We start from the raw sequence: 25,908 nt of genomic DNA, 5'->3' as shown, positions 1-25,908 counted from the left end.
CTTGCAGGGGGTTCACTTAAGAAAGGTCGCGAAATGGGGCCCTTAACCCATGTCTCGCTTAGTGGCAGAAATGCCGGGCTCCCTTGTGGTCGTAAGCCAAGGACCACCTTTACGAGTGCAGCGAGCGAACGAGTGCGGGGCACGATCCATCCGAGGCCACCCGACGACAGCGTTGCTTTTCAGATCTTCGGTGCACCTCGTTTTATTTTATTTTATTATTTTTCCTCTCCTCTCTCTCTCTCTTTTTCTCTCCACTCGCCTGCCTGTTCCAGAAAAAATAGCTCGGGGTGACGGCCATGCTGCGCACATTCTTGATGAACTGAAAAGGGAAAGAAAGAAAAAAAAAATGATGTCGAGGCAGAGAGGGGAAATGTGCGGCCCCGGGGCACGGTGGGAAGGGAAGAGTCCTTTTTTCTTTTGCACAGGCTTGTTTGAAAATATGCACAGCAGAAAGTGTGCAGCTTGCGAGACTAGAGGTTGTAACTCTTCCGCTGCTTTTGGTCAAGCGAACGAGACAGGGTGGAATTGGGAAGGGAGGGGAGGGGAGGGAAGGTGGTGGTGGGGAGGGGCGCATCCCTGGCCTTTGAACAACTAATCCAAACAGGGTATGGCTGGAAGGGACCCTGGAGGTCTTCCAGTCCAACCCCTCCTCCCCCCGCTCAAGCAGGAAAAACTTGACTCAATCCTCCATCCTTCTGAGGTCGGTAGAATGATGAGGACCCAGGTTGTTGGGGGCAAAATGGTGACTTTGTAAACCGCTTAGAGAGGGCTGTAAAGCACGATGAAGCGGTATATAAGTCTAAGGGCTGCTGCTATTTCTGACAAGTGGCTGTCCAGTCTCTTCTTAAAAGCTTCCAGTGTTGGAGCATTCACCGCTTCTGGAGGCAGGTTGTTCCACTGGTTAATTTTTCTCACTGTCAGGAAGTTTCTCCTTAGTTCCAGGTTGCTTCTCTCCTTGATGAGTTTCCACCCATTGCTTCTTGTCCGGCCTTCAGGCGCTTTGGAGAATAGCTTGACTCCCTCTTCTTTGGGGCAGCCCCTGAGATATTGGAACACTACTGTCATGTCGCCCCTCGTCCTTCTCTTCGTTAAACCCAGTTCCCGGGATCACGTGATCCTCTTTTGAGACCTTTTGAAAAGCAAAGTCAATGAGGGAAGCCAGATTCACTTAACAACTGTGTGACTAACTTAACAACTGCAGTGATTCATTTAACAATCGGGGCAAGGAAGGTCATAAAAACAAGGCAAAACTCACTGAACAAATTGTCTCACTTAACAACAGATGTTTGGGGCTCAATTGGGGTCATACGTCGAGCACTTACCTGCAATCTGTTGACCAAAACTGGATACAGTATTCCAACTGTGGTCTTACTAAGGATTTATATGGATTTGTCAGAAACCTTCCAGTTGTTGGAGCCCCCAAAAGTTGTGGATGCTCAAACTCTGGAGGTTTTTAGGGAGATTGGACAGCGATCTGTCTGAAATGGTAGAGAGTTCCCTGCTTGGGGGGGGGGGGGGGGGGGGGGGGGGGGGGGGGGGGGGGGGGGGGGGGGGGGGGGGGGGGGGGGGGGGGGGGGGGAGGGGGAGGAGGAGGAGGAGGAGGAGGAGGAGGACGACTGTTGGATCCTTGGTGCTCTCTGAGTTTGCTGGTTTTCTGGCTTACGTTTCCTGACCCAACTAGGGAACATCATCAGGGCTAGAAGGGATTTGGGGGTAGCAGTAGTAGTGGTAGTAGTAGTAGTAGTAGTAGTAGTAGTAGTAGTAGTAGGAGGAGGAGGAGGAGGAGGAGGAGGAGGAGGAGGAGAAGGAGGACAACTATGGGGTCATTAATGCTCTCTGAGCCTGGTGGTTTTCTTCAAGACATTTCATGACCCAAGTAGGTAACGTCATCAGTGCTACAAGGGAGTGAGCTAGTGAACCATGGTTTGCCATAATTGAAGTAAAAGCCAGTTTCCCCCCAAATCCATCATAAAACATGGTCACATGACTGCAGGATGCTTTCTGTTTCCCAAGAGCCCAAAGCAGTATCAGAACTTCGAGTCTTAGGTAAGTCCGTCAGAACTTCAAATGTTTGCTCATCAGAACCCGTCGTAAGCCGAAGACTATCTGGAAATGCGTTGTGCAAATCCCCAGCTATCGTTCCGTCTCAATGGCAGTTTAACGAGTCAGGTGGACCAAACTAGCTGGATTGGTGAATCCTGGTTTATGGATAAATACGTTAACCGTTACCCAGCTATCTGTGACTTCATTTAACAAACTGTGTTTAAGTTTAAGGCTCACGACTGGGAAACCTGGCCACTGTAGTTAAGTTGGGCTCTGAATGCAGTAAAGGACTAGTAGTCCTCTACTTATAACCATTCATTTAGTGACCATTTAGTGAAGTTACAACGACAGTGAAAAAAGTGGTGTATGACTCAGACTCATGACTGTTGCAGCCTCCCCCTGGTCACGTGATCAAAATTCAAATACTTGGCACGTGACTCATATTTACGGCGGTCGCATTGTCCCGGGGTCACGTGATCCCCTTTTGTGACCTTCTGACAAGCAAAGTCAATGGGGAAACCGGATTTGCTTAACAATCATGTTACTAACTTAACAACTGCAGTGATTCACTTAACAATGTTGGCAAGAAAGGTCGTAAAATGGGGCAAAACAACTGTCTTGCTTAGCCATGAAAATTTTGGGCTCAATTGTGGTCGTATGTCGAGGATTACTGTGTACTTCCTGAACTTGGGTTGACTGACCCGTTGAGTTCTCCTGGATAGGAAGGTCCATAAATGATCTTTTGAATGCATCAGAGGTTGTGTGGACATTCAAGTGTCTCTCCTCTACTGATCTACCTTACCTTGCCCCTTCCTTCTGCTCCCCCTAACATGCTGCGAGTTCTCATTTCTCCTGGTTGCACCCAACCATTCCTTCTTCCCTGCTCCTGCTTCACCATTGGCTTGGATTAATTGATTTTGAGGTCAAAGAACTTACGTAGACAACCCATCCCTGACTTCTTTGTGGATGATGGACCCCAGAAATGGGAGGCAGGTCTTCTGGATCAGGGGTCTGCAAACCTGGCCCCTTTTAGACATGTGGACCTCAACTCCCAGAATTCCTCAGCCAGCTGAGAAATTTTGGGGGTTGAAGTTCACAAGTCTTAAAGTCTGTCAAGTTTGGACACCCCTTTTCTAGACTTGTGAAAGAGTGTAGAATGCAGGAAAAGAAGTTCTGTGTGAAGTCCACACAGAACATCTCAGAAGAGATGGTTCCACCTTCACTCAAGGTAGTAGAGTCCATCTTTCGTTAATTAGTCTCCCTCTTATTCTCTAGGAGGCCTAGTTGGGAAGTTTCTTAAGTAGACCATCACTCCCTCAGACCAGACATCCATCTGTCAAACTGAATGTCCTTGTAACTTTGATTGAGGGAGAAAGAAGCTGAGACGGAAGGCAGTGCGGTGGTTTCTTCTTTCAAAAATCAACACACCCCGGGATCTTGGCACATTGGCGTGTGCGACCTAACACTGAACGCTTGACCCACCACCTTCTCTCTCTACAAGTCAAAGCAGGTGTCTTCACACACCATGAAATGAGCAGCTGTTTGCTGGAGGATCAACAACTGGCAGAGAGCCAGAAGCTTTGGAAGAAAATCATTAATTGATGTTGTGCTGACGAGATGTTTTGGGGGGAGTCTGGAGTCAGCAGGCCCTTTAATCTGAGTTCTGAACGCCTAACATCCCATCCCTCTCTTGCACATGCTTATGGAGGCCTTAGTTGCAGGAGAACACGTTCAATTTCCATCTGATATATCAGGTTAAACTTCCTTCTTCCACATCTGAGTCTACTAAATATGGAGTTACTTTCCCAAATAGGTAGGTTAGTAGTAGATTAATTGTAGTTTCATAGAATGTTGGTGGTTCTCTGTTTGGAAGCCCCACTATTGATTGTTCCTCACTCCAACATCATCATGGAGAACATCTACAAAGGGAGAAAATTTGTGGTTTTCATGAAAATATTTTCCCAATGTTGCTACGGAGAACTTCTGTTAAGGGGTGAAATTTGTGGAGACCACCATAGTTACACGTAAAATCTTCTCCCCTCCCCACCCCAAAGTTGCTAAGGAGAACCTATACCAGGGGTAGGCCACCTTGGCTCTTTTATGACTCGTGGACTTCAACTCCCAGAATTCCTGAGCCAGCCATGCTGAGGGGAAAGGGAGAGGTTTCCAAGCTGAGCCATGCTGGCTCAGGAATTCTGGGAGTTGAAGTCCACGAGTCATAAAAGAGCCAAGGTTGCCTACCCCTGACCTATACCAAGTGATGAAATTTGTGGAGACCATCATAGCTGCAAAGAAAATCTCACTCAAAATTGTTATGGAGAACATCTATTAAAGGATGGAATGTGTGGAGCACATCATGGTCCTAAGGGAAGTCTTCTCCCACTGAATTAAGAAGCAAAAACTATGGAGGCCACCATAATCCATTCATGTCCTCAAGATAGTTTCTCCCATCAAAAATGGTTTAGCTAGGTTAGCAATGTTAGTTAGATCTTCTCGTAGACCACAAGGAAGAGGAAGACCACCGATTTGGTGGTGCCTGCCCATGACCATCCTCGTGTCTTTCAAAGAATCTTTCAAAATGTCTTCCAAATGTTGTTGTTGTTTTTAGCATGACCCATCTGTCATTTAGTTCTTAATTTCTGGACCAGTTCCATCTTAATCTTGAGTTATTTGTGGTTTTCTACAAAAAGTTCCAGGAAGTATGTTTTTGGGGATGAACATTCCCATGTGCTTCAGTCATCCTCAGTTGTCAACTTTCACCATTGCTATCTCAAACATGTCCTGGCAGATGTCTTTTTTTGATAGAGCTCATAATCCACGAAGGAAAGCCTGAGGTTCTTCTTCCCCGTGCTGATATTCAAAGAGGTGGATGTGGGTTGTTGTTTTTTCCCTCTCTCTTCTTCCAACAAAGTCTCAAGGCTGGAGAAGGCTTGGTCCTCCAGGTATCTTGGAGGGCCATGGGGCATGAAGACATCGAGCAGGGAAGTCACTTTTTTATAGTAGGATGGTTGCCTACCAACCCAAGGATGGGTGGAGGACTCTGCAACTCTGCCACCAGGCACGGCCCAGAATCCATTCTTTCTAGATGCAGATCTGAGTCTTCACAGGCATCAAAAGGAAGCTTGGTTTGTGTATGTGTGTGTTGTCGTTGTGCTGTTGCTGGAAACACCGGTCAAACACATTGTCAACGCTGCTAACACCGGATGTTCTTGCTTTGACAACAGATGGAAATGCAGCCATTTTTCTCTATTGCTTTTAGAGTGATGCTGGGAGGGGGAATAGAGATGAGAGTCCAGCTAGTCATAACAATAAATACTCGGCTGTGGGAACCCAAGGTCATTGGGCCCAGAGTTGATAGAGTTTTGAGGAGCTGGGGAGAAAGCCTGCGCTTCAAGCTAATTGGGGAAAGTGATTTATGATTGTTTATTGGAGGAGGGAATTGTGCTTTGATACTTTGTGTCCAGGGAAGGGGAATTTAGTTTTTGGTTTCGACTATGTAGTGCCAATACGTTGTTTCTCAAATAAAAGATTCTTTAAGGTAAACAATGCCTCGAAGTTCTTTTGAAGGGTTTCTTCTATCGGAACCATGACACGCATCTTTGGGCTTGAATTTAGACGTCTGCTGAGGAATGCTGGGAATTCTGTTCAGTGGAGAGGATGGACGTAAAAAGAGGAATGAGGCTGTAGTTGCCGTTTTGACTTTTTTAACCCTTTTGGGGGGGAGGTGTTTCCCGTGGGAGGGAAGGGCTTTTACTTTTTGAAAGTTGTTTAACATCTCTCAACAATTTCAGGGAGTCTGTAATATCGGAGAGCATTGTGTGTGACCAGCTGTCTCCCCCCCCCCCAGAGTCTGTAAACTAGGAGCATGCTAAATATCTGACTATTTGTCCATCTCTTTGTCTGTCTGTCTACCTTCTCTCTCTCTCCCTCTCTGTTTTCTCCTTCCTTCCTTCTTTCTCCCTCCCTCCCTCTCTCCCTCTTTTCCTTCCCTCCATCTCCTTTCTTTCTTTCTTTCTTTCTTTCTTTCTTTCTTTCTTTCTTTGTCTTTTTCTTTCTTTCTTTCTTTCTTTCTTTCTTTCTTTCTTTCTTTCTTTCTTTCTTTCTTTCTTTCCTTCCTTCCTTTCTCTTCCCTCCCTCCCTGTCCCCTTCCCTCCCTCCCTCTTCTTCTTCCTTCTCCCTCCCTGACTCCTTCCTTCCTCCCTTCTCCCTTCTGCCCTCCCACCTTCCCTGTCTCCTTCCTTCCTTCCTTTCCTTCTTCTCCCTCCCTCCCTCTTCTCCTTCCTTCTCCCTCCCTGTCCTCTTCCTTCCTTCCTTCCTTCCTTCCTTCCTTCCTTCCTTCCTTCATTCATTCATTCATTCATTCATTCATTCCATCTCACTCTCTCATTCGCTCACTCATCTTTTTCTCCCCACTTTTAAGATTCAGTTGCCTTTAATTTTATCTTTGGGTCTGTCCTTTTGTTTGGAAAAATACTGGGGCTTTATTGAAATTAAGATCCCCTCAATGGGCTGGGAATCCTTCAGTGATGAAAACCCCAGTGGCTCTCTGCTGCTGAGCCAGTCAGGCAAAGCCAAGGCCCAGGAGAGATGGGCTGGGTGCTTTTGATGCAATCTGTTATAGGTGGTCCTCGGTTTACAACCGTCGTTGGGACCAGCCACTTCTGTGGCTAAGCAAGGTGGCTGTTAAGTGGGTTGCACAAAGAGTTAAGGCCACACACCATAAAGTTGCTTTAATTAATCAATAGTGAATAAATAATGGATGGATGGATGGATGGGAGGGAGGGAGGGAGGAAGGAAGGAAGGAAGGAAGGAAGGAAGGAAGGAAGGAAGGAAGGAAGGAAGAAAGGAGGAGAGAGAAAAGGGGAAGGAAAAAAGGAGAAGGAGAGGGAGGGAAAGAGGAAGGAAGAAAGGAAGAAAGGGAAAAAGGGAGGGAGGAAGAAGGAAGGAGAGAGAAAAGGGGAAGGAAAGAAGGAGAATGAGAGGGAGGAAAGAAGGAAGGAAGGAAGGAAGGAAGGGAAAAGGGAGGGAGGGAGAGAGGAAGGAAGAAGAAAGGAGAGAGAAAAGGGGAAGGAAGGAGAATGGGAGGGAGGGAAGGAGGAAGGAAGGAAGGAAGAAAGGAAGGAAGGAAGGAAGGAAGGAAGGAAGAGAAAAGGGAGGGAGGGAGGAAGGAAGAAGGAGAGAGAAAAGGGAAAGGAAGGAAGGAAGGAGAATGGGAGGGAGGGAATGAGGAAGGAAGGAAGAAAGTAAGGAGAAAAGAGAAATGAGACGAGAAAGGAAGGAAAGGAAAGAAGGAGGGAGGGAGGAAGACAGAAGGAAGGAGAGAGAAAAGAGGAAAGAAGGAAGGGAGGAAAAAGAAAAGAGAGGAAGGGAGGAGGAAGGATGGAGCAGAGGAAGACCTTGAGACAGTTGCAATATATATATGCATATATATATATGCATATATATATATATATATATATAACCCTAACCCTAACCCTTCCCCTCTCAGCCTCACAAGTGGAGGAGACGACGCTTGAACGCGACCCAAACAAACAAACAAACAAGGGAACACAAAAATTTAGGTTCAGACACAAAGCCAAACACAAACACACACTCCCCAAGACAACAAGATGAACTGTGCCGTCTGTTTTGGCACGGGATACAACTTGGCAGGGATTTGAGAAAAAAAACAACAACCCTAAAAGTAAAAGAAAAGACTGAGCGATGTGCTAAAATCTGGGCAGCCTCGAGGCATTTGAAGCCAGCGGTGTGATTTAAAGTTGATCTTTTAAAGTGTGATTTAAGTTGATCCTTTAAAGTGTTCGCACTCGTCGCTTTGTTTGCCGTGCATCAGAGAACCTGGTTAGGGCAAGACTTTCATCTAAGACTTTAATGAAGGCTTGGATGGGGACAAGGGGAAAAACTCAAGACGGTCCCAAAATGGCAGGTAGATCGCCTGTGTTAAAACTGACAGCTTTGTAGTTGTGTCTTAAAAAAAAAAAAAAAGGTGAACATCTGGAGGTGAGTTTTCTCTACTCCACACATCTGGCTGGCTGGAATGGATGTCTGCGTTCAGCTTTTGTTTGCAAACATATATATATATATATATATATGTTTATTTATAAATAAATATATTTATGAATATATAAATGGATCAATGTCTGGGTTTGCCTTTGGTTGCAAACATTTATATTTACGAATATAAGTATATTTTTATTTTTTAAATACTTTTATTTATAAATAAGTATATTAATGAGTGTGTGTAGGTTTATTAATGAGTGTGTGTAGGTTTGCATAGGTTTGGCCTTTGCTTGCGAATATTTATATTTACAAATATATATTTATATATTTATAAATATATATATATATATATATATATATATATATATATATATATATATATATATATATATATATATATATATATATATATATATATATATATATATATATATATATATATATATATATATATATATATATATATATATATATATATATATATATATATATATTTTAAAAGCTGGAGGTTGACTCCTGGGTAAATTCATATCTCCTGGGTAAATTCATATGCTTTTAATTGTAAATAAACTGATTTATGTCCACAATTGAGCCTAACATTTGCCTTGCTAAGCGAGGCAGTTGTGAAGAGACTTGCCTCGTTCTATGACTTTTCTTGCTATAGTTGTTAAGTGAATCACAGCAGAAAGACCTATTTAGCTAGGACCTTTGTATAATAACCTTGTTTGGCTAATGGTGGTTAGTGTTTCTATAATGGCTTAATATTTGGTTTGCATCCGGTGCTGTGCATTGGGTGATCCCAGAAATGGATTATTGCATTCGTTCATTCATTCATTCATTCATTCATTCATTCATTCATTCATTCATTCGTTCGTTCATTCTTTCATTTTTTCATTTGTTCGTTCATTCATTCATTTGTTCACTCATTCATTCATCCGTTCATTCATTTATTCATTCATTCATTCACTCACCTAATTTACTAACTACAGATAATCCTCAACTTACAACCACAGTTGAATCCAAAATTTCTGTGGCTTAATGAGACATCTGTTAAGCGAATTTTGCCCTATTTTACGACCTTCCTTGCCATAGTGGTTAAGTGAGTCACTGCAGTTGTTAAGTTAAAAACATGGTTGTTAAGTGAATCTGGCTTCCCCCCCCCCCCATGTTTGTCAGAAGGTCGCAAATGGGGATGACGTGACCCTGGGACACAGCAACCGTCCTAAGTACATGCCAGTTGCCAAGCATAAACAGGGGTGCCGTTTATGTGTGAAAAACAGTCCTAAGTCACTTTTTTCAGTGCTGTTGTAACTTTGAACGGTCACTAAACGAATTCTCAAGGAACCTCTAGGAGACTGCAGATCCCCTGTCTGATTCATCTCTGGTTGGTTTCTGTTGTGACACTGCACAACCTTGCAGCTCCACAACCTTACAGCTCGTCTTTGGGAATCTTGAGGGATGATGTCAACCTCCCAAAGACTCCTTGGAATTGCCAACTCATCCTGATTTTATCTCCCACAGTCAGGAATTGCCCCAGGCTAGAAAAAAAACAAACCATTATTTCCAGCAGCAGGATGCTGATTTTAGCACTGGATTGCCAATACTTTGATAAATGCATCCTTTTCTTCCGCTTTGAAAAATTATCAACCAGCATCTTACTCATTATCTACTCATTGCTTTAGGAGATGAGACTGAAGAAAAAAAAAAGATTTATCCATTTTAAGGTGTGTCCATCTTTACAGATGTTCCATTTTATTTATTTATTTCTACTTATTTAACGTTAACACAAACCTTCGGTTCAACAATGGGCCCAGCGCTGTGCAAAAGCTAAAATAAAATCATCATTATCATCATCAAAATAAAACCGTTTTTTTTTTAAAAATCTTGTTCTTTATCTTGGTACGGGTAGTCCTCGACATAACAGCCAAAATTTCTGTTGCTAAACCAGACAGTTGTTAAGTGTGTTTTGCCCCATTTTACGATATTACTTGCCGCAGTTGTTAAGTGAATCACTGCAGTGGTTAAGTTAGCAACACGGTTGTTAAGTGAATCTGGCTTCCCCTACTGACTTTGCTTGTCAGAAGATCGCAAAAAGGGGATCACGTGACCTCGGGACGCTGCGACCGTCATAAGTACGAGTCAGTTGCTAAGCGCCTGAATTTGGATCATGGGGATTCTGCAAAGGTCGTAAGTGTGACTGTTGTGACTTATGTCGCTAAACCAATGGTTGTAACTTGAAGACTAGCTGAACTGGAGATTGGGCTTGCTCATGGGAGTTTTGTGGTTGTGACTTGGACAAATTTTAGGACTGTAAAATAATAATAATAAAAAAACTTTTCAAAAAAAGGTTTTGGGGAATGTTCCCATACTGTTGCTTAAAAAGCTAGGTGACATTGCAGTCACCAGGAAGTGACTTGGCTCAGAATTGGGGGGGGGGGGTAGAACAGAAATGGCTAGATAGTCTCCCGTTCCCTTCCCCCCCCCGGATCCCTCCCTGCCTCATTAAAGGATCTAGGAAATAAAGTTCTTAGAATTGTGATCTCTTTCAGAATCAGATCTGCGGGGTCCTTGGTCCGAGCTTGGTGGTTTCCTTGCAGACGTTTCATGACCCAACTAGTGAACATCATCAATGTTGGAAGGGGATGGGATGGGATGGGATGGGATGGGAGGAGGAGGAGGAGGAGGAGGAGGAGGAGGAGGAGGAGGAGGAGGTGGGGGGACTGTAGGGTCCCTGGTGCTCTCTGAGCTTGGTTTATTTCTTGCAGACATTTGTTATCTAGTTGGGTTATGAAACATCTGCAAGAAAACCACCCCGCTCAGAGAGCACCAAGGATCCTCACAGGTGTCTTTCTTCTTCTTCTTCTTCTTCTTCTTTCTTCTTCTTCTTCTTCTTCTTCTTCTTCTTCTTCTTCTTCTTCTTCTTCTTCTTCTTCTTCTTCTTCTTCTTCTTCTTCTTCTTCTTCTTCTTCTTCTTCTTCTTCTTCTTCTTCTCCTTCTCCTTCTCCTTCTCCTTCTCCTTCTCCTTCTCCTTCTCCTTCTCCTTCTCCTTCTCCTTCTCCTTCTCCTTCTCCTNCTCCTCCTCCTCCTCCTCCTCTCCATACATTCCACTGATGATGTTCCCTAGCTGGGTCATGAAACGTCTGCAAGCTCAGAGAGCATCAAAAACCCCACAGTTGAACCAGGAGCTACAAATAAAGCTTTCAAGCTAAATTTTTCAGCCTAAAACAAGAAAGAGCATCTTTTCGAGTTGAGAGATCAAAAGAACGATGGACATAGAGCCAATTTTATGGAGGATAAGGTTTTATTTCAAGACCAGCAGCCTGTTCCATATCCAGGCCAAAGGAGGGGGGGGGGAAATCCACAAGTTCACAGACTCTCTGTGCTGTGTCAATTGCGGATATTTCAACCCCTTATTCTCACTTCTCAGTTCTTCCTTCTGGAAGGAATATTCTACATAACCTTTTTGTTCAGTTTTATCGTTACTCCACGTGGATGGAAACGTGGCCCTGTTTTCTCTTGCTTGTTGGGAGGGAAAATTGATAATGCATTTCCTTTTTGGAGACGAATAATTGTCATCAGATAAAAACACCGCTAATCCTCGGCTTAAACCAACAATTGAGCACAACAATTCTGTCGCTAAGCGAGGCCTTTGATAAAGTGAGTTTTGCCCCATTTTACGGCCTTTCTGAGCGAATCCCTGCACTAGCAACAGGGTCGTTAAATGAATCTACAGTTCCCCCTTATCCGAAGGTCGCAAAAAGGGATAACACGACGACCCTAGGACACCGCGACCGTCATAAATAAAAAAGCGTGACTAATTTAATAACGGCAGGGATTCACGTAACAATCAAACGGGGCCAAACCTCCTTAACAAATGTCTCACTTAGCAATGTAGGCTTTGGGGCTCAACAGTGGTCGTAGGTTGAGGACTGCCTGTAGTGTGGTAGAGAAAAGTTAGGCTAAGAGTCTGTGCAGAAAAATGGAAGACACAGCAGGTCGACACCACTTAATTGACTTCAGAGAACTGGAAGTTTTGTGTCTCTGTGTGTGTGTGTGTGTGTGTTTTATTTGTCACATCCGTTTTACAAACAGTTTTATTTGATTAAGGCTCCCGACTGACTGATATTGTTGGGAGCTGTCCTAACAGCTTTCTCCGCTTCCTCGTCAACCTCTGATTCACCTTTTTCGAACGAAGGAAAGGTGGCTTACAAATTCAACATTTTGCGTTACGAAATATAGCCCTTGTTTTCTTACACGGTTCGTTTCTTTCGAGATTTTGGCTATCCTGGAATTTTGCATCTCTGGGATGCACAGGATGCCCTTTGTGATTTTCAAGACACCAAACCTTAAAACATGTAATTTTTTAATCCCTTTATTGTTTTGATAAATAAGTCAAGGTAGCGGACATGCCTAATATCCCTGGAGTAAAAAAATATTTTTTGCCCAATGAAACATAAATTCAACCTTGATGTCTAAATGGATGGTCAAACTCAACTCTGCATCTAACATGTTATGTCCAGGCAAATATTTTGGTTTAAAGCAGGGGTCTTCAAACTTGGCCCTTTTATATGACTTGTAGACTTCCAACTCCCAGAATTCCTCAGCCAGGCATGTGTGCCTGGCTGAGGAATTCTGGGAGTTGAAGTCCACAAGTCATAAAAGGGCCAAGTTTGAAGACCCCTGCTTTAAAGCATTGGTCCATCCAACATTGAAAGACAAGAATTGAATATTCCCAACACACGATGTCATAAATGACTACACCCTCTTCTCAGCCTCATCTAATGTGCTAGTGGTCCACTTACAAAGAGGCCATGTCAAGTCCAAAGTTAGTTATCAGGACCCTGTATCTCTGAAGGAAGTCCTTGTCTATAAGGATGGACAGGAGACCCCCCCACTAAGTTCTCAACCACGTTGGTTATCCCAAATGTGCTTTTTTCAAAAGGCAATTGGACTTTCTTGTTTTTGTTCTGAAGATGTTTCGCTTCTCATCCAAGAAGCTTCTTCAGCTCTGACTGGAGGGTGGGGAATGGAAGAATTTATACTCCTTGCAGACAGCTGATCATTTGCATTCTTTTGGAGAGTCATTAAGACCACCTGGAGGCTTATCTGTGTCATCAGGGTCACCTGAGTGGTGCAAATGGGTGTGGAGCCTTCTTGGAACTGATTGTGTTGTAGACTGAAGATAGATGATGTCATATTCCTCTCTCAATAGAGGGGGAGAGATACGACATCATCTATATCCAGTCCGCAACACGGTCATTTCAGCAGTTCCAAGAAGGTTCTACACCCATTTGCACCACTCAGGGGACCCTGAGGACACAAATCAATCTCCAAGTGGCCTCAACAACTCTCTAAAAGAAGGCAAGTGACCAGTTGTCTGCAAGGAGTATAAATCCTTCCATTTCCCCACCATCCAGTCAGAGCTGAAGAAGCTTCTTGGATGAGAAGCAAAATGTCTTCAAAAGAAAAAACAAGAAAGTCCAGTTGCCTCCTGAAAAAAAAGCACCTTTGGGACAACGACAACCTGGAGGACGGAGAATCTCCACAGAAAACCATCTTGGTTCTTCTTGTGGAGGCCTCGAGCTGAGGCAGATGGAGACTTCTTTTGAGGAACTGACTTTTGATTCTGCCCTTTTCTTTTCTTTTGTAGGTCCTTAGCCATCGGTCATCAGTACTCCTCGCTGGGAACTCAGCCCATCCTCTGTGGCAGCATTCCTGGCCTGGTGCCCAAGCAACTTCGTTTCTGCCGGAACTATGTGCAGATCATGCCCAGCGTGGCCGAAGGAGTCAAGATTGGGATTCAGGAGTGCCAGCATCAGTTTCGTGGGAGGAGGTGGAACTGTACCACCGTCAATGACAGTTTGGCCATCTTTGGACCGGTGTTAGATAAAGGTGAGTGTCCAGTTTTGGAGTTAGGTCATCAACCTTTGAAAAGAAGGAGGGATGGGTACAAGAAGGATCTCGGGGTGAGTAGGAAAACGGGTCTTTGTAGAAGATGAAGGATCATCATCTGCAGGGAAGATCATGGTAGAACATCTGTGTTCTTCTTTGGTTCCTGTTGTCATGCAAATTCATGGAAGGTTTGGGGTGAAGTTGTATGAACTTCTGGAGTGTTCATCAGCATTCTTGTATAATCTGTGAGGTTTCTGGCAAAGGGTGAATCTGGTGAGATCAACAGAGGTCACCTTAGGCACTTCAGGAAAATGGAATTAAGATCTGTGGTCTGGTGAAACCAACAGAGGCCACCTTAGATATTTCAGGCAAATGGAATTAAGAGCTATGGTGTGGTGAAATCAAACAAAGCCTCGTCTATCTTCTCCTTTTCTTTCCTCCTCCTCCTCCTCCTCCTCCTCCTCATCTATATTCTCACTCATTCCTCCTCCTCCTTCTATCGTTTCCTGTTCCTTCTCCTCCTCGTCTATCCTCTCCTTCTCCTATTCCTTTTCCTTCCCCTTCCCCATCTCCTCATCCATGTCTACCCTTTCCCTCTCCTTCTCCCCCTTGTCTATCTTCTTCTCCTCCTCATCTTCGTCTATCTTTCCCTCCCCTTCCCCCTCCTTGTCTATCTTCCCTCCTCCTCCTCATCTACCATTCTTCTCCTTTTGTCTATCTTCTCCTTGTTGTCTGTCTTTTTCCTCCTCCTCCTCCTCCTCCTCCTCCTCCATCTCTACCCTTTCCTTCTCTTTCTCCTCCTCTTCCTCTCCCTGCAAACCCCACTTCCTTCTAGCACTGATGATATTATCCAGTTGGGTCATGAAACATCTTCAAGAAAAGCAACACGTTCAGAGAGCACCAAGGACCCCACAGTCCTCCTCGTCCTCCTCCTCCTCATCATCTTCATCTTCCTCCTCGTCTATCATTCTCATCTATCTTCTTCTTCTCCATCTTCTCCTTCTCCTCCTCTCCTTCCTTTCCTCTCTTCCATCTCTACCTTTTCCTTCTCTTCTCATCTACCTCCTCCTTCTCCTCCTGCTCCTCCTCCTTCATGTCAACGATTCTCCTCCTCGTCTATCTTCTCTTTTCCTTCCTATCTATCTCCTCCTCCTCCTCCTCCTCTTCTCCCACTTCCCCTCCTCCACGTCTACCCTTCCCTTCTCTTCCTCCTCATCTACCTTCTCCTTCTCCTCCTCTTTTCTCCAAAGTAATCAGCCAAATTGTGTGGCGAAGAGAGGCCTGCTCAGGGGGTGGGGGGTGATACTATTTCATAACTGAAGAATGTTGTCCCTGGAGGCAGAATACAGCCCCCACCACCCCTGTTGGTCTCCCTAACCTACAGCAGCAGCCGGCTGGATTGTAGTTGTGGGGCGGGAGGTGAACAAGGATTAAACATCTCAGCCACATTCTTTAGGGTGCCCTGAGGGAGAAAAAACATATTTCTGCTCAGAAGGAAAAGGCTGGGTTTCAGTACTGCCAGCCTTCTTTCCCAACTCCCTCATGTCCCATCAACCATGTTCGAAAATGAACCAAGTAGAGTGTCATCCTCGCGCACCCAGGTCCCACACAATCCCAACGCACAACCCAAACCAAAGAGAAATTCCTTTCGGTTTCTTCCCTGGTTTCAAGTGAGTGTTGATGTCCTCCAGGAATCTTAGAGCTGCTAGCCTTGACTACTGCACCGTGCGCTGTGTGGGGAGGCTGCCCTTGAAAAGCATCCTTCAACTCATTCCGAATGCAGTGGTTTTGTGCAAGTCTTGGATGTCCACACAGGTGACCATTCGCTTCCCAGTTCCATTCAAGGTGGTGATGATCGCCTTCAAAATCCTTCGAAGATTATTTGAAGGATTGTATTTCCCAGTTACATCTCAGTTTTGCCCCAACTCACCGAAGTAGGGAGGCTGAAGGTGTTATGGGTGTCCTCCCTTAAAGAGGTCCATCTGGAGAGACCCAGAAGAGAAGGGCCTTCTCCATGGTGGCTCCCTCCCTATTATTTGAAGGGCTATCTTTCCCTAGTTATATCCACCCAACCCATCAGAGCAGGGAGCAGGAGATGCCATAGGTTCTCTTGAGGAGGTCCATCTGGTGGGACCAAGAAGGGTTTTCTCTGTGGTGGCTCCCATATTTTCCCAGTTACATCTACCCAGCCCACCAAAGGGGAGACCTCTTTTAAGGAGGTCTATCTGGTGGGACCCAGAAGAAGCGCCTTCTCTGTGGGGGCTCCCTTGTTGTTTCAAGGGCCATCTTTCCCCAGTTACATCTACCTGACCCATCAGAGAGGAGAGCAGGAGATGTTACGGGTCTCCTCTCTTAAGGAGGTCCATCTAGTGGAACAAGGGTCTTCTCCATGGTGGCTTTCTCCCTGTGGAACATCATCCCTGTGGAGATAAGATTGGTCTCCACCTTGAGACCTTTCCTAAAGGCTATGAAGACCTAGTTTGGCCAATAGGCCTGAGGACTCCAGGATAGTATGGAGTCCATCAGGTGACTGTTGATTGTTTTCACCAGGAGTGTGTGCATTTGTTGGTTTTTGTCTTGGTGTTTTATCGCTATAAGCTGACCAGAGTCACCATGAGTGAGTTGTGTGGTCATATAAACCTCCCCTCTCAGTCTGGCTTGGGCAGGGGAGAAGATAGATAGGTTGCAGGGCCACCAACATCTATCCTGATCTTCACCCCACAACCTTGAGTTCCACTAAATGAGAAGCAGGACCGGCCAAACTGGATAAGTGGGGCTATACTCTACCAGTTGGATAGTTGAATGAAATTTTGGGATCCTGAGCATCATAATTAAACAGGGGCTACATGACACAGGAAATGCAACACTTCTATGTGGTTAGCATTAACCTAGTTAGTCTGTTTGTGGCTTAGCAGCCCAAGCAAATCCAGCCATTCTGATTGGTTCGATGGATTCCTATCATCGTAGAGTTGGAAGTCATCCTAAAGGCCATCTATAACCAGAATGATCCAGAAGTCTGGTTAGAGGCATTGCATCATAAGATGGTTTGATGTTAGCTTAGGTTGGGGAGATGATAGTGCTGTATAGTTTTATGTGTGATTGTGGCTTCTATGACTTGGTGTGATGTGTGATGCATCATGTAATTGTGGACATTAACTCCTGAATCTGGATGGTAAAGAGATGTTTCCTTGTGGGCCTCAGGAAAGTGCAAATGAAACAAACTTTTTTGGGGGGGGTTACTTCTTCCTCACAAATATGTGCATACGAAGTGTGATTCTATACGGGTAGTCCTCAACTTACATCCATTCATTTAGTGACCGTTCAAGCGACGGCACTGAAAAAAGGGACTTATGACTATTTTTCACACTTAATCTCCATGGTTATGTGATCAAAATTCAGACTCTTGGCAAGTGACTCACATTTATGACGATTGCAGTGTCCAGTGTCCTTCTGAGAAGCAAAATCAATGGGGAAGCCAGATTCACTTAACAACCTGCGGCAAGAAAGGTTGTAAAATGGAGCAAAATTCACGTAACAAATGTCTCACTTAGCGACAAAAGTTTTGGGCTCAAGTGTGGTCATACCTCAAGGACTACATGTATTTATTGATAGGATTTCTAAAGAAATCTCGGCCCAGTGACTCTGGCTGGTTGACAACGCCTAAAAACAGAAGAAATAATAATATTAAATTTTTTTAAAAAGCCCTAGTAATTGAAATAACTAATTTAATTACGCACATACACACAAGGGCAATGTTTGTGAGGCTTCCAGCTGACTAAATCGATCTGAACCACAAACACTTTGGCCTGAGGGAAATGCCACGTCTTCGAGGCCTTACGGATGACTAACTTTTGAAATAAAGTGTAATCGCTTTTAATCAGTTTGGAGGATTTTTTAATTTACGAGGAGGAGAAGGAAGCAACCTGGGGGGGGGGGAGAAAAGGAGCACAGCTTAAAAACATAATAGCTAGCTCTGGTCCCATTCTCAACAGTAATTGCCTCTTGATCATATTGTGTGTATGTGTCTGTGTAAATGTGTATATGTGTATGTGTGTGTGTACACACACACACACACACACACACACATATGCCCCTCAAGTGTCACCCTAGAACAGGGCTAGGCCACCTTGGCTCTTTTATGACTCGTGGACTTCAACTCCCAGAATTCCTGAGCCAGCCATGCTGAGGGGAAAGGGAGTTTCTAAGCTGAGCCAGGCTGGCTCAGGAATTCTGGGAGTTGAAGTCCACGAGTCATAAAAGAGCCAAGGTTGCCTATTCCTGATATAGGGTGCCATTCTGGCAGAGGAATTCTGGGAGTTGAAGTCCCCTCATCTTCCTAGTAACTCAGGGGTAGGCCACCTTGGCTCTTTTATGACTCATGGACTTCAACTCCCAGAATTCCTGAGCCGGCATGGCTCAGCATGGAAACCTCTCCATTTCTCCTCAGCATGGCTGGCTCAGGAATTCTGGGAGTTGAAGTCCACCAGTCATAAAAGAGCCAAGGTGGTCTACCCCTGGTCTATGGAGATTGAGAGTTCTAGTCCTGCCTTGGCCACAAAAACCAGCTGGGTGACTTTGGGCCAGTCACCAGGAGAGGGTGAGTTCTAATCCTGCCTTAGCGATAAGGCCAGATGAGTGATTTTGGGCCAATCACAGGGGGGGTTGTGCAAAAAAAGATGAGGAGGAGGAGGAGGAGGAGGGAATACTATGCATGCCTGTCACCTTGATTTACTGATAAAGCCATAAAGGTGTAGCTCTGGGTTGAACTGTGGAGTCTTTGGTGCCATCTTTGCTCTCTGTTTATATTATATTATAATTAGTTATTATATTAATTCCAACAGGGGAAGAATTGAGTTCAGTAATATATAAACAGAGTTCAACAGTTCAATAATATATAAACAGCCTCACTCCTTTCTAGCACAGATGATGTTACCTAGTTGGGTGATGAAATGTCTGCAAGAAACCCCCCAAACTCAGAGAGCACCAGGGGCCCCACAGTCTTCCTCCTCCTCCTCCTTCTCCTCCCCCCTCCTGGCACTGATGATGTTGCCTAGTTGGGTCATGAAATGTCTGCAAGAAAATCACCAAGCTCAGAGAGCACCAAGGACCCCATAGTTGTCCTCCTCCTCCTCCTCGCGTACCCCACTCCCTTCTAACCCTGATGATGTTCCCATGAATTTTCGGTTCTCTGTGCAAGCAGCTCCCCTTAATTCAATAAAACCCTTTTCATGGAGTGGCCAATCACGATTTCCGAAATGCTGATTGTTTGGGGGTTCTTTTAAGGCCACCCATCTCAACTTTTGATTGGAAATTCTTGCCCTCCGCAAAGGCCAAGTCGGGCACGGAGGTGATTAACCCAGAATAAAAGACCTCCTTCCCCATCATCCTCCCCCTTTCCATTCCACGCCAATGACCCGCCGTGTGTCTAAAACGCCCCAATGTTCAGCCCTTGCCAAGCCCGCTCGCTTAAATGGTTCAGAAAGAAAAGGAAACCCATTAATTTTCACTCCTTCCCTGTCCTGCCCTCCCAAAGATACCCCAACATTGGACCCCGTTGGGCGAGGAGATGATCTGGAGCCTCTTTCAATGACCTCAAGGGGACGGTGGATCAGCAGAAGACTGAAGTCAACCTAATGAAGAAGTCGGATTTTGACTTTCTGGCTATTGTGGTGTAAATGGGGGTCCTGCCGCCTGCTATTGTTGGACCCCCGAAGGAGAGAGGGTCAGCATCCCGGGTCTGGGCTCCAGTTAATCAATCTGATTGGATTAGGGTCACCGTGGTCCCTAATAGGGTCAGGGGTCAGGCCTGAGGGGATTAAGAGCTTTGTCGGAGTGGAGATGTAAAGGAGGCTTGCCAATAGGAAAGGAAGGGAGGAAGGGAGGCAGGAAGGGAGGGGGCATCTGCCACGCGTAGGGTTGGGGTCTGCAAGTGAGGGATGTAATCCACCTTCCTTCCTTCCTTCCTTCCTTTCTTCCTTCCTAACTTCCTCCCTCCCTCCCTCCCTCCTTCCCTTCCTTTCTTCCTTCTTCCTTCCTTCCCTCCCTCCCTCCCTTCTTTCCTTCCTCCCTTCCTTCTTCCCTCCCTCCATCTCTCCCTTCCCTGCTCCCTCTCCCTCCCTTCCTTCTTTCCTTCCTTCCTTTCTTCCTCCTTCCCTCCCTTCCTTCCTCCCTCTCCCTTCCCTGCTCCCTCCCTCCCTGCCTCTCTCCTTCCCTCTCTCCCTTCCCTGTTCCCTCCCTTCTTTCTTTCCTTCCTTTCTCCCTCCCTCTCTCTCTCCCTCCCTCCTTTCTTTCCTTCCTTCTTCCCTCCCTCCCTCAGGGAGAATCATGTTCCATAGAGAAGGGGCCACCACTCATATGATCCCACCGGATGTATTATTTATTTTTTAGCCCTTTATCCCACCTTTATTACTTTATAATTAACACAAGCCAATAAACATACCTAATTCTCCTTCCTGCTACAACAACAGCCTTGCCAGGTGGGGTCTGGCTGAGGGAGAGGGACTGGCCCAATGTCTCCCAGCTGGCTCTCATGTCTAAAGTGGGACTAGAACTCACCGTCTCGTGGCGATTACCCCAAAGACACCCAGCTGCCTGTTATACCTAAAGAGGAACTAGAACTCCCGACCTCCTGGTTATTCCTCATCAGATGCAGCTGGGAAGGACACAAAGGGCTATCATATGACACACACACACACACACACACACACACACACACAGGACACTGCAATAAATTTTGCACCGAATTTTGGCCACGAGACAGTGTGGATGCTGCAATAGTCGTAAGAGCGAGAACTGGCCCTAAGTCAGTTTTTCCATGCCACTTTAACTTACGAGTGTTCGTAAGTCGAGGACTACCTGCATCCTTCACCCGTGTACTGCCAGAAAAGCACCCCTACGGAGCCTTTCTTGGCAACCCCCAATTCAAGAAAATATACCTAAAAACTTTGCCAAGGGCCTCAGGTCCTTAACCTAGCCGTCCTTAAATTTCAGGAATTTCCCTCGTCATAAATCAAGACTTCATTGTTGTCAAGGTGCTCCTCTGTTGTCAGTTTCAACAAACTTTGGAGATTTGTCGATGTCAGGAAGAAATAGCAGTGACAAACACTCCCTCCCCCCATTTTCTGAGCACCCCAATGCAGGCAGTCCTTAACGACCACAATTGTCCAACATTTCTGAGGCTAAGCGAGACATTCGTTAAGCAAGCCTTGCTCCATTTTGCGACTGTTCTCGTCACGGTTATTAAGCGACTTGCTGCAGTTGTTAATTTAGCAACACGGTCGTTAAGTGAATTTGGCTTCCCCATTTGACTTTGCATCACAAAAGGGGATTGCGTGATCCCCAGGGACACTGCAATCGTTGTAAATGTGAGTCAGTTGCCCAGCGTCTGGATGTTGACCCCATGGCTGTCGGGATGCTGCAGCGGTCGTAAGTGTAAAACCCGTCCTAAGTCACTTTTTTCAGTGCTGTTGTAACTTCAAACGGCCACTAAATGAATGGGTTGTAAGGGCGACCTGTAGTTTCCCGGTCAACGTCCATTTGTAAGCACACTTTTTATTCCGAAATGCTTTTTTTTTTTTTTTCCATTACATGCCGGTAGGATTTCTTTGGGGTTTTTTTTCTTTTTCTTTCTGTGAGTTGAAAACTGAGTTGCAAAGTTGGGCAAATGTGAAAGATGGACGAAACGCAAAGAATAACTGGATTTCCGTAAGGCAATTTGCAAAGGTGGATTTCCTAAAATGTCCTTTTATGGAGCGGTCTTACGGCCCTCTTCGGAGAAAATCATGGCAAAAATAGACCAGAGAAATATAGATAATTTTTGAGTAGAAAGACTTCATTGCCAGCTATAAGCCAAGTCGAGTTCCTCCAGATCCTGGATTTCAGCACCCATAACCCTGAGCCAAACATGCTGATTGGGGATAATGGGACCGGAAGTCCAGAAGTCCAAGTGGTGTGGAGAATCATTTATTTACTTGGGTTTTCTGACATAAGGAATGGGCACCAAAATATATGATGATAATCCAGCTCAAAATTTCTGTTGCGGAGCAAGAAAGTTGTTAAGTGAGTTTTGCCCCATTTAATGACCCCTCTTGCCACTGTTGTTAAGCGAATCACTGCAGCTGTTAAATTAGTAAGTGAATCCGGCTTCCCCATTTGCTTGTCAGAAGGTCACAAAAGGGGATCACATGACCCCGGGAATACTACAACCGTCATATATATGAGTCAGTTGCCAAGCGTCTGAATTTTAATTCAGAGGCTGCAATGGTCGTAAGTGAGAGAAATGGTCATAAGCCACTTTTCACAGTCACTTTATGATGGCTGCAGTGTCCAGGGGGGTCGCCTGATCCCCTTTTGCAACCTTCTGTTAAGCAAAGTTAATGGGGGGAAGCCTGATTCACTTAACAACCGGCTTACTAACTTAACAACTGCAGGGATTCACTTAACAACGGTGGTAAGAAACCTTGCGAAATGGGACACAGTTCACTTGACAACCGTCTCGCTGAGCAGGAGAAATCTCGGCCTTCCTGGTGGTCGTAAATCGAGGGCTACCTGTAACGGGCAGGCTCCATTGAGGTCGTATCTCGAGGACTACCCTGTCGTCCTGAAATCGTCAGCTTCAGTTTTGGCTGTGGGGAGAACGAGAAAGAGGAAGGAAGGAAGGAAGGAGAAAAAATTTTCCAACCTATTTTGCTGGCATCTTTCTGCTCATTTGAATACACCCTTCGGATATTTGAAATCTCGCCCAGAAATGGCATGGAATGAAGAACGCTTTAATTAAATTCCTACATCTTAGGCACAAAGAAATAGTTAGGCAAAGAAGAGAGACATTAATCATGTCCCAGTGAGTCAGCCTAAAGAGGCATTTGTCGATGAACATTAGTTAGGAAACACCCTCCTTTTTTTTTTTTCTTCAAAAGAAAAGGTAGAGGATGCTGGAACAAGAAAACGGATAATTAAAAGGAAGAGATAACATCACCGAACAATCGTGGATAAAGTCCCAGGTGAGAAAACTGGGAAAAATCAGCCTAGGAAATCGATCAAAACCGCAAAGACATCTCAGCAAAATGCTACTAGGAATTTGAGAAAGGGTGAGAACATCGTGCAGGAAAAAAAAAAGGAACGAGAACGTAATCCCTCGAGAGAGAAATTACGAGGTTAGGAGGTTTAGAAATAGCGGGGTCCCCTGGTGGTCTCTGAGCTGGGTGGTTTCCTTGCAGACGTTTTATGACCCAACTAGGGAATAACATCACGGCTAGAAAGGAAGGGTTTGCAGGGGGGGGAGAGGAGGAAGAGGAAGAGGAGGAGGATTGTGGGGTTCTTGGTGATCTCTGAGCTTGGTGGTTTTCTTGCAGACGTTTCATGACCCAACTGGAGAACATTCTCCAGTTCTAGAAGCTAGAACCCCCCTCCCCCTCTTGTAGTAGTGATGATGTTACTTAGGTGGGTCATGAAACGTCTGCAAGGAAACCTCCAACCTCAGAAAGCACAAAACACCCCATTGTTGTTCTCCTCCTCCTCTTCCTCTCCACAAACCCCACTCCGTTCTAGCACTGATGATGTTCCCTAGTTGGGTTATGAAACGTCTGCAAGAAAACAATCACGCTCAGAGAGCACAAAGAATTCCACAGTCGTCGTCGTCGTCGTCGTCGTCGTCCTCCTCCTCCTCCTCCTCCTCCTCCTCCTCCTCTCCATAAACCTCACTCCCTTCTAGCCCTGATGATGTTCCCTAACTGGGTCATGAAACGTCTGCAAGGAAACCACCCAGCTCAAAGAGCACCAAGGACCCCACTAATCAAGTGGCTTACAACCATCACATTTGCTGCAAAAAAAAAATGTTTTAAAAGCCAGTAGTCATGATGACCCACTTAACGACTGGCACAACTGACTGTTGTAACTCCAGGCTCAGTTACAATCATAAGTTGAGGAGTACCTGTAAATCAATTTATGGCAAGGTCATGGGTGTTAGCTGATGACTTATGATCTGGGGTTTTGTTTAAGGCCAGTTGCAGTGCACTGAGATCCCAAATTTGATGAGAGCCGTGAAAAAGGGCTCCAGGGCTACAAATAGTCCTCAACGATTCATTTGATGACTGTTCAAAGCTACAGCGGCACTGAAAAAGTGACGTTTTCACCCTTACGACCGTTTTTCACCCTTACGACCATTGTAGCATCCCCATAGACACGTGATCAAAATTCGAATACTTGGCAACTGATTCATATTTATGACAGTCACAGTGTCCCGGGGTCATGTGATCCCCTTTTGTGACCTTTTGACAAGCAAAGTCAATGGGGAAGCAGGATTCACTGACCAGCTGAGTCACTGACTCAACAACTGCAGGGATTCACTTAACAGCTGTGGCAAGGAAAGTCATAAAACGGGCCAAAACTCATTTAACAAGTGTCTCGCTTAGCAATGGAAACTTGGGGCTCCAAGATGGTCATAAGTCAAAACCATGCATGAATCCCCTCTTAAAGCATGGCTGGCTGGCTGGCTGGGGAATTCTGGGAGTTGTAGCCCTCCCCTCTTAAAGCACGGCGGGATGGGGGATTCTGGGAGTTGAAGTCCACCCCTCTTAAAGCATGCTGGCTGGGGGATTCTGGGAGTTGAAGTCTACCCCTCTTAAAGCATGGCTGGTGGGGAATTCTTACTATTTATATGTTACTTATATGTAAGGATGTAGGTCTATACATATGCTGTATATAGTATGTTTAAATGTGTGTTATGTGAGAGCAAGCAACTAAATCTCATTTTTAATGTGTGCCATTGTGCCCACAGTAAAAAAAAAAAATGACAATAAAGGTTATCTATGTATCTACTGGGAGTGGAAGTCCACCCCTCTTAACGCAGGCTGGCTGGGGAATTCTGGGAATTGAAGTCCACCCCTCTTAAAGCATGCAGGCTGGGGGATTTTGGGAAATGAAGTCCTTGCATCTTAAAGTTGATAAGCTTGCAAAACACTGGCCTGGTTTGATCCAATTACTGTAGAAAACAGGAAAATGGGCGTCTTTTCTTGAACTAAAAAAGCAAACAACAAAAACCGCAGCCCAAATATTTTCGCCTCCTCTCTTTCCGTGCATAAATCTGGCTAAGAAAGGCATCTCTCCACTCAGCTTACCTGCACCTAGAATTCAAGATTTCATCCATCTCGGCTTGACTCCGTCAGACGACGGAGCTGGGAGGACTTGCAAAATCAGCCCCGGATACCTGCTGGGGTGACTTTATCCCTATTTTGTGACGAGAACGTCACGGTGCGTTAAGCTCACAATGGCCCGGAGATATTTTATATGAAGTTTGCTTTGGTCCCTGATTAGCAAGACCCCAAACTAAGTCATAGCAACGTAAAACTATGCGTCGCTCGCCCGGGAGAAAGGGAAATTCTGTATTCAAATGGTGGCGTCGAACAATCGCCAGGGCGTGTGAATTGTGGGGAAAAAAACACACTTCGCTTGATAGCCGAGGCCTTAATCTCCTCGTCGCTGGGATATTGTGCTCCGAGCAGACCCCAGCGGGGCGTGGGGCGAAAGTCCCCCTCGACGGCCCCCTTTTCTTGGCCTGAGTTAATGATATACTGATGTTGTAGCCTCTTCCAGCAAGATGATACAAGCGCGGGATGAAAAGCAGGGTCTTGCGAACACATCCTAAAAGGCTGAAGATTTTTGATGGAGAGGTTGCAGGTCACCACCTATAGTGGGGCAGGGAAGGGGGCGGATCGGAAGACCCCTTTGCAAAACAGGCCCGGAAGCTCCACTTGGCCACCAGGCTAGACTTAAATATACTCCTGAAGATGTGGACAGGGTCCTGGGGAGGCTGAATGCAACCACATGTTTATTAGATCCGTGTCCCTCCTGGCTGGTACTGGCAGCTCGGGAGGGGACACGAGCCTGGTTCCAGGGAATTGTCAACGCTTCTTTGCAGGAGGGTGTCTTCCCGGCGGCCTTAAAGGAGGCCGTGGTGAGGCCCCTCCTCAAGAAGCC

At 45.5% G+C, this 25,908-nt stretch overlaps 1 protein-coding gene across 1 annotated transcript in view; it reads left to right on the top strand.

Annotated features, from left to right (window-relative positions):
* Positions 1 to 25,908, top strand: part of WNT3A (Wnt family member 3A) — a 61,058-nt gene that overhangs the window by 18,887 nt on the left and 16,263 nt on the right. The window contains exon 2 of the mRNA XM_015814300.2: positions 13,694 to 13,935. Coding sequence (XP_015669786.2) covers positions 13,694 to 13,935 — 242 coding nt within the window. The remainder of the gene's footprint in view (positions 1 to 13,693; positions 13,936 to 25,908) is intronic.

This window comes from Protobothrops mucrosquamatus, unplaced genomic scaffold (genome assembly GCF_001527695.2).
Source record: "Protobothrops mucrosquamatus isolate PMUCROS unplaced genomic scaffold, P.Mucros_1.0 scaffold235, whole genome shotgun sequence".
Classification (NCBI taxonomy): Eukaryota; Metazoa; Chordata; class Lepidosauria; order Squamata; family Viperidae; genus Protobothrops; species Protobothrops mucrosquamatus.
The sequence above is the reverse complement of the archived record's forward strand: the minus strand, read 5'-3'. Positions and strand labels throughout refer to the sequence as shown.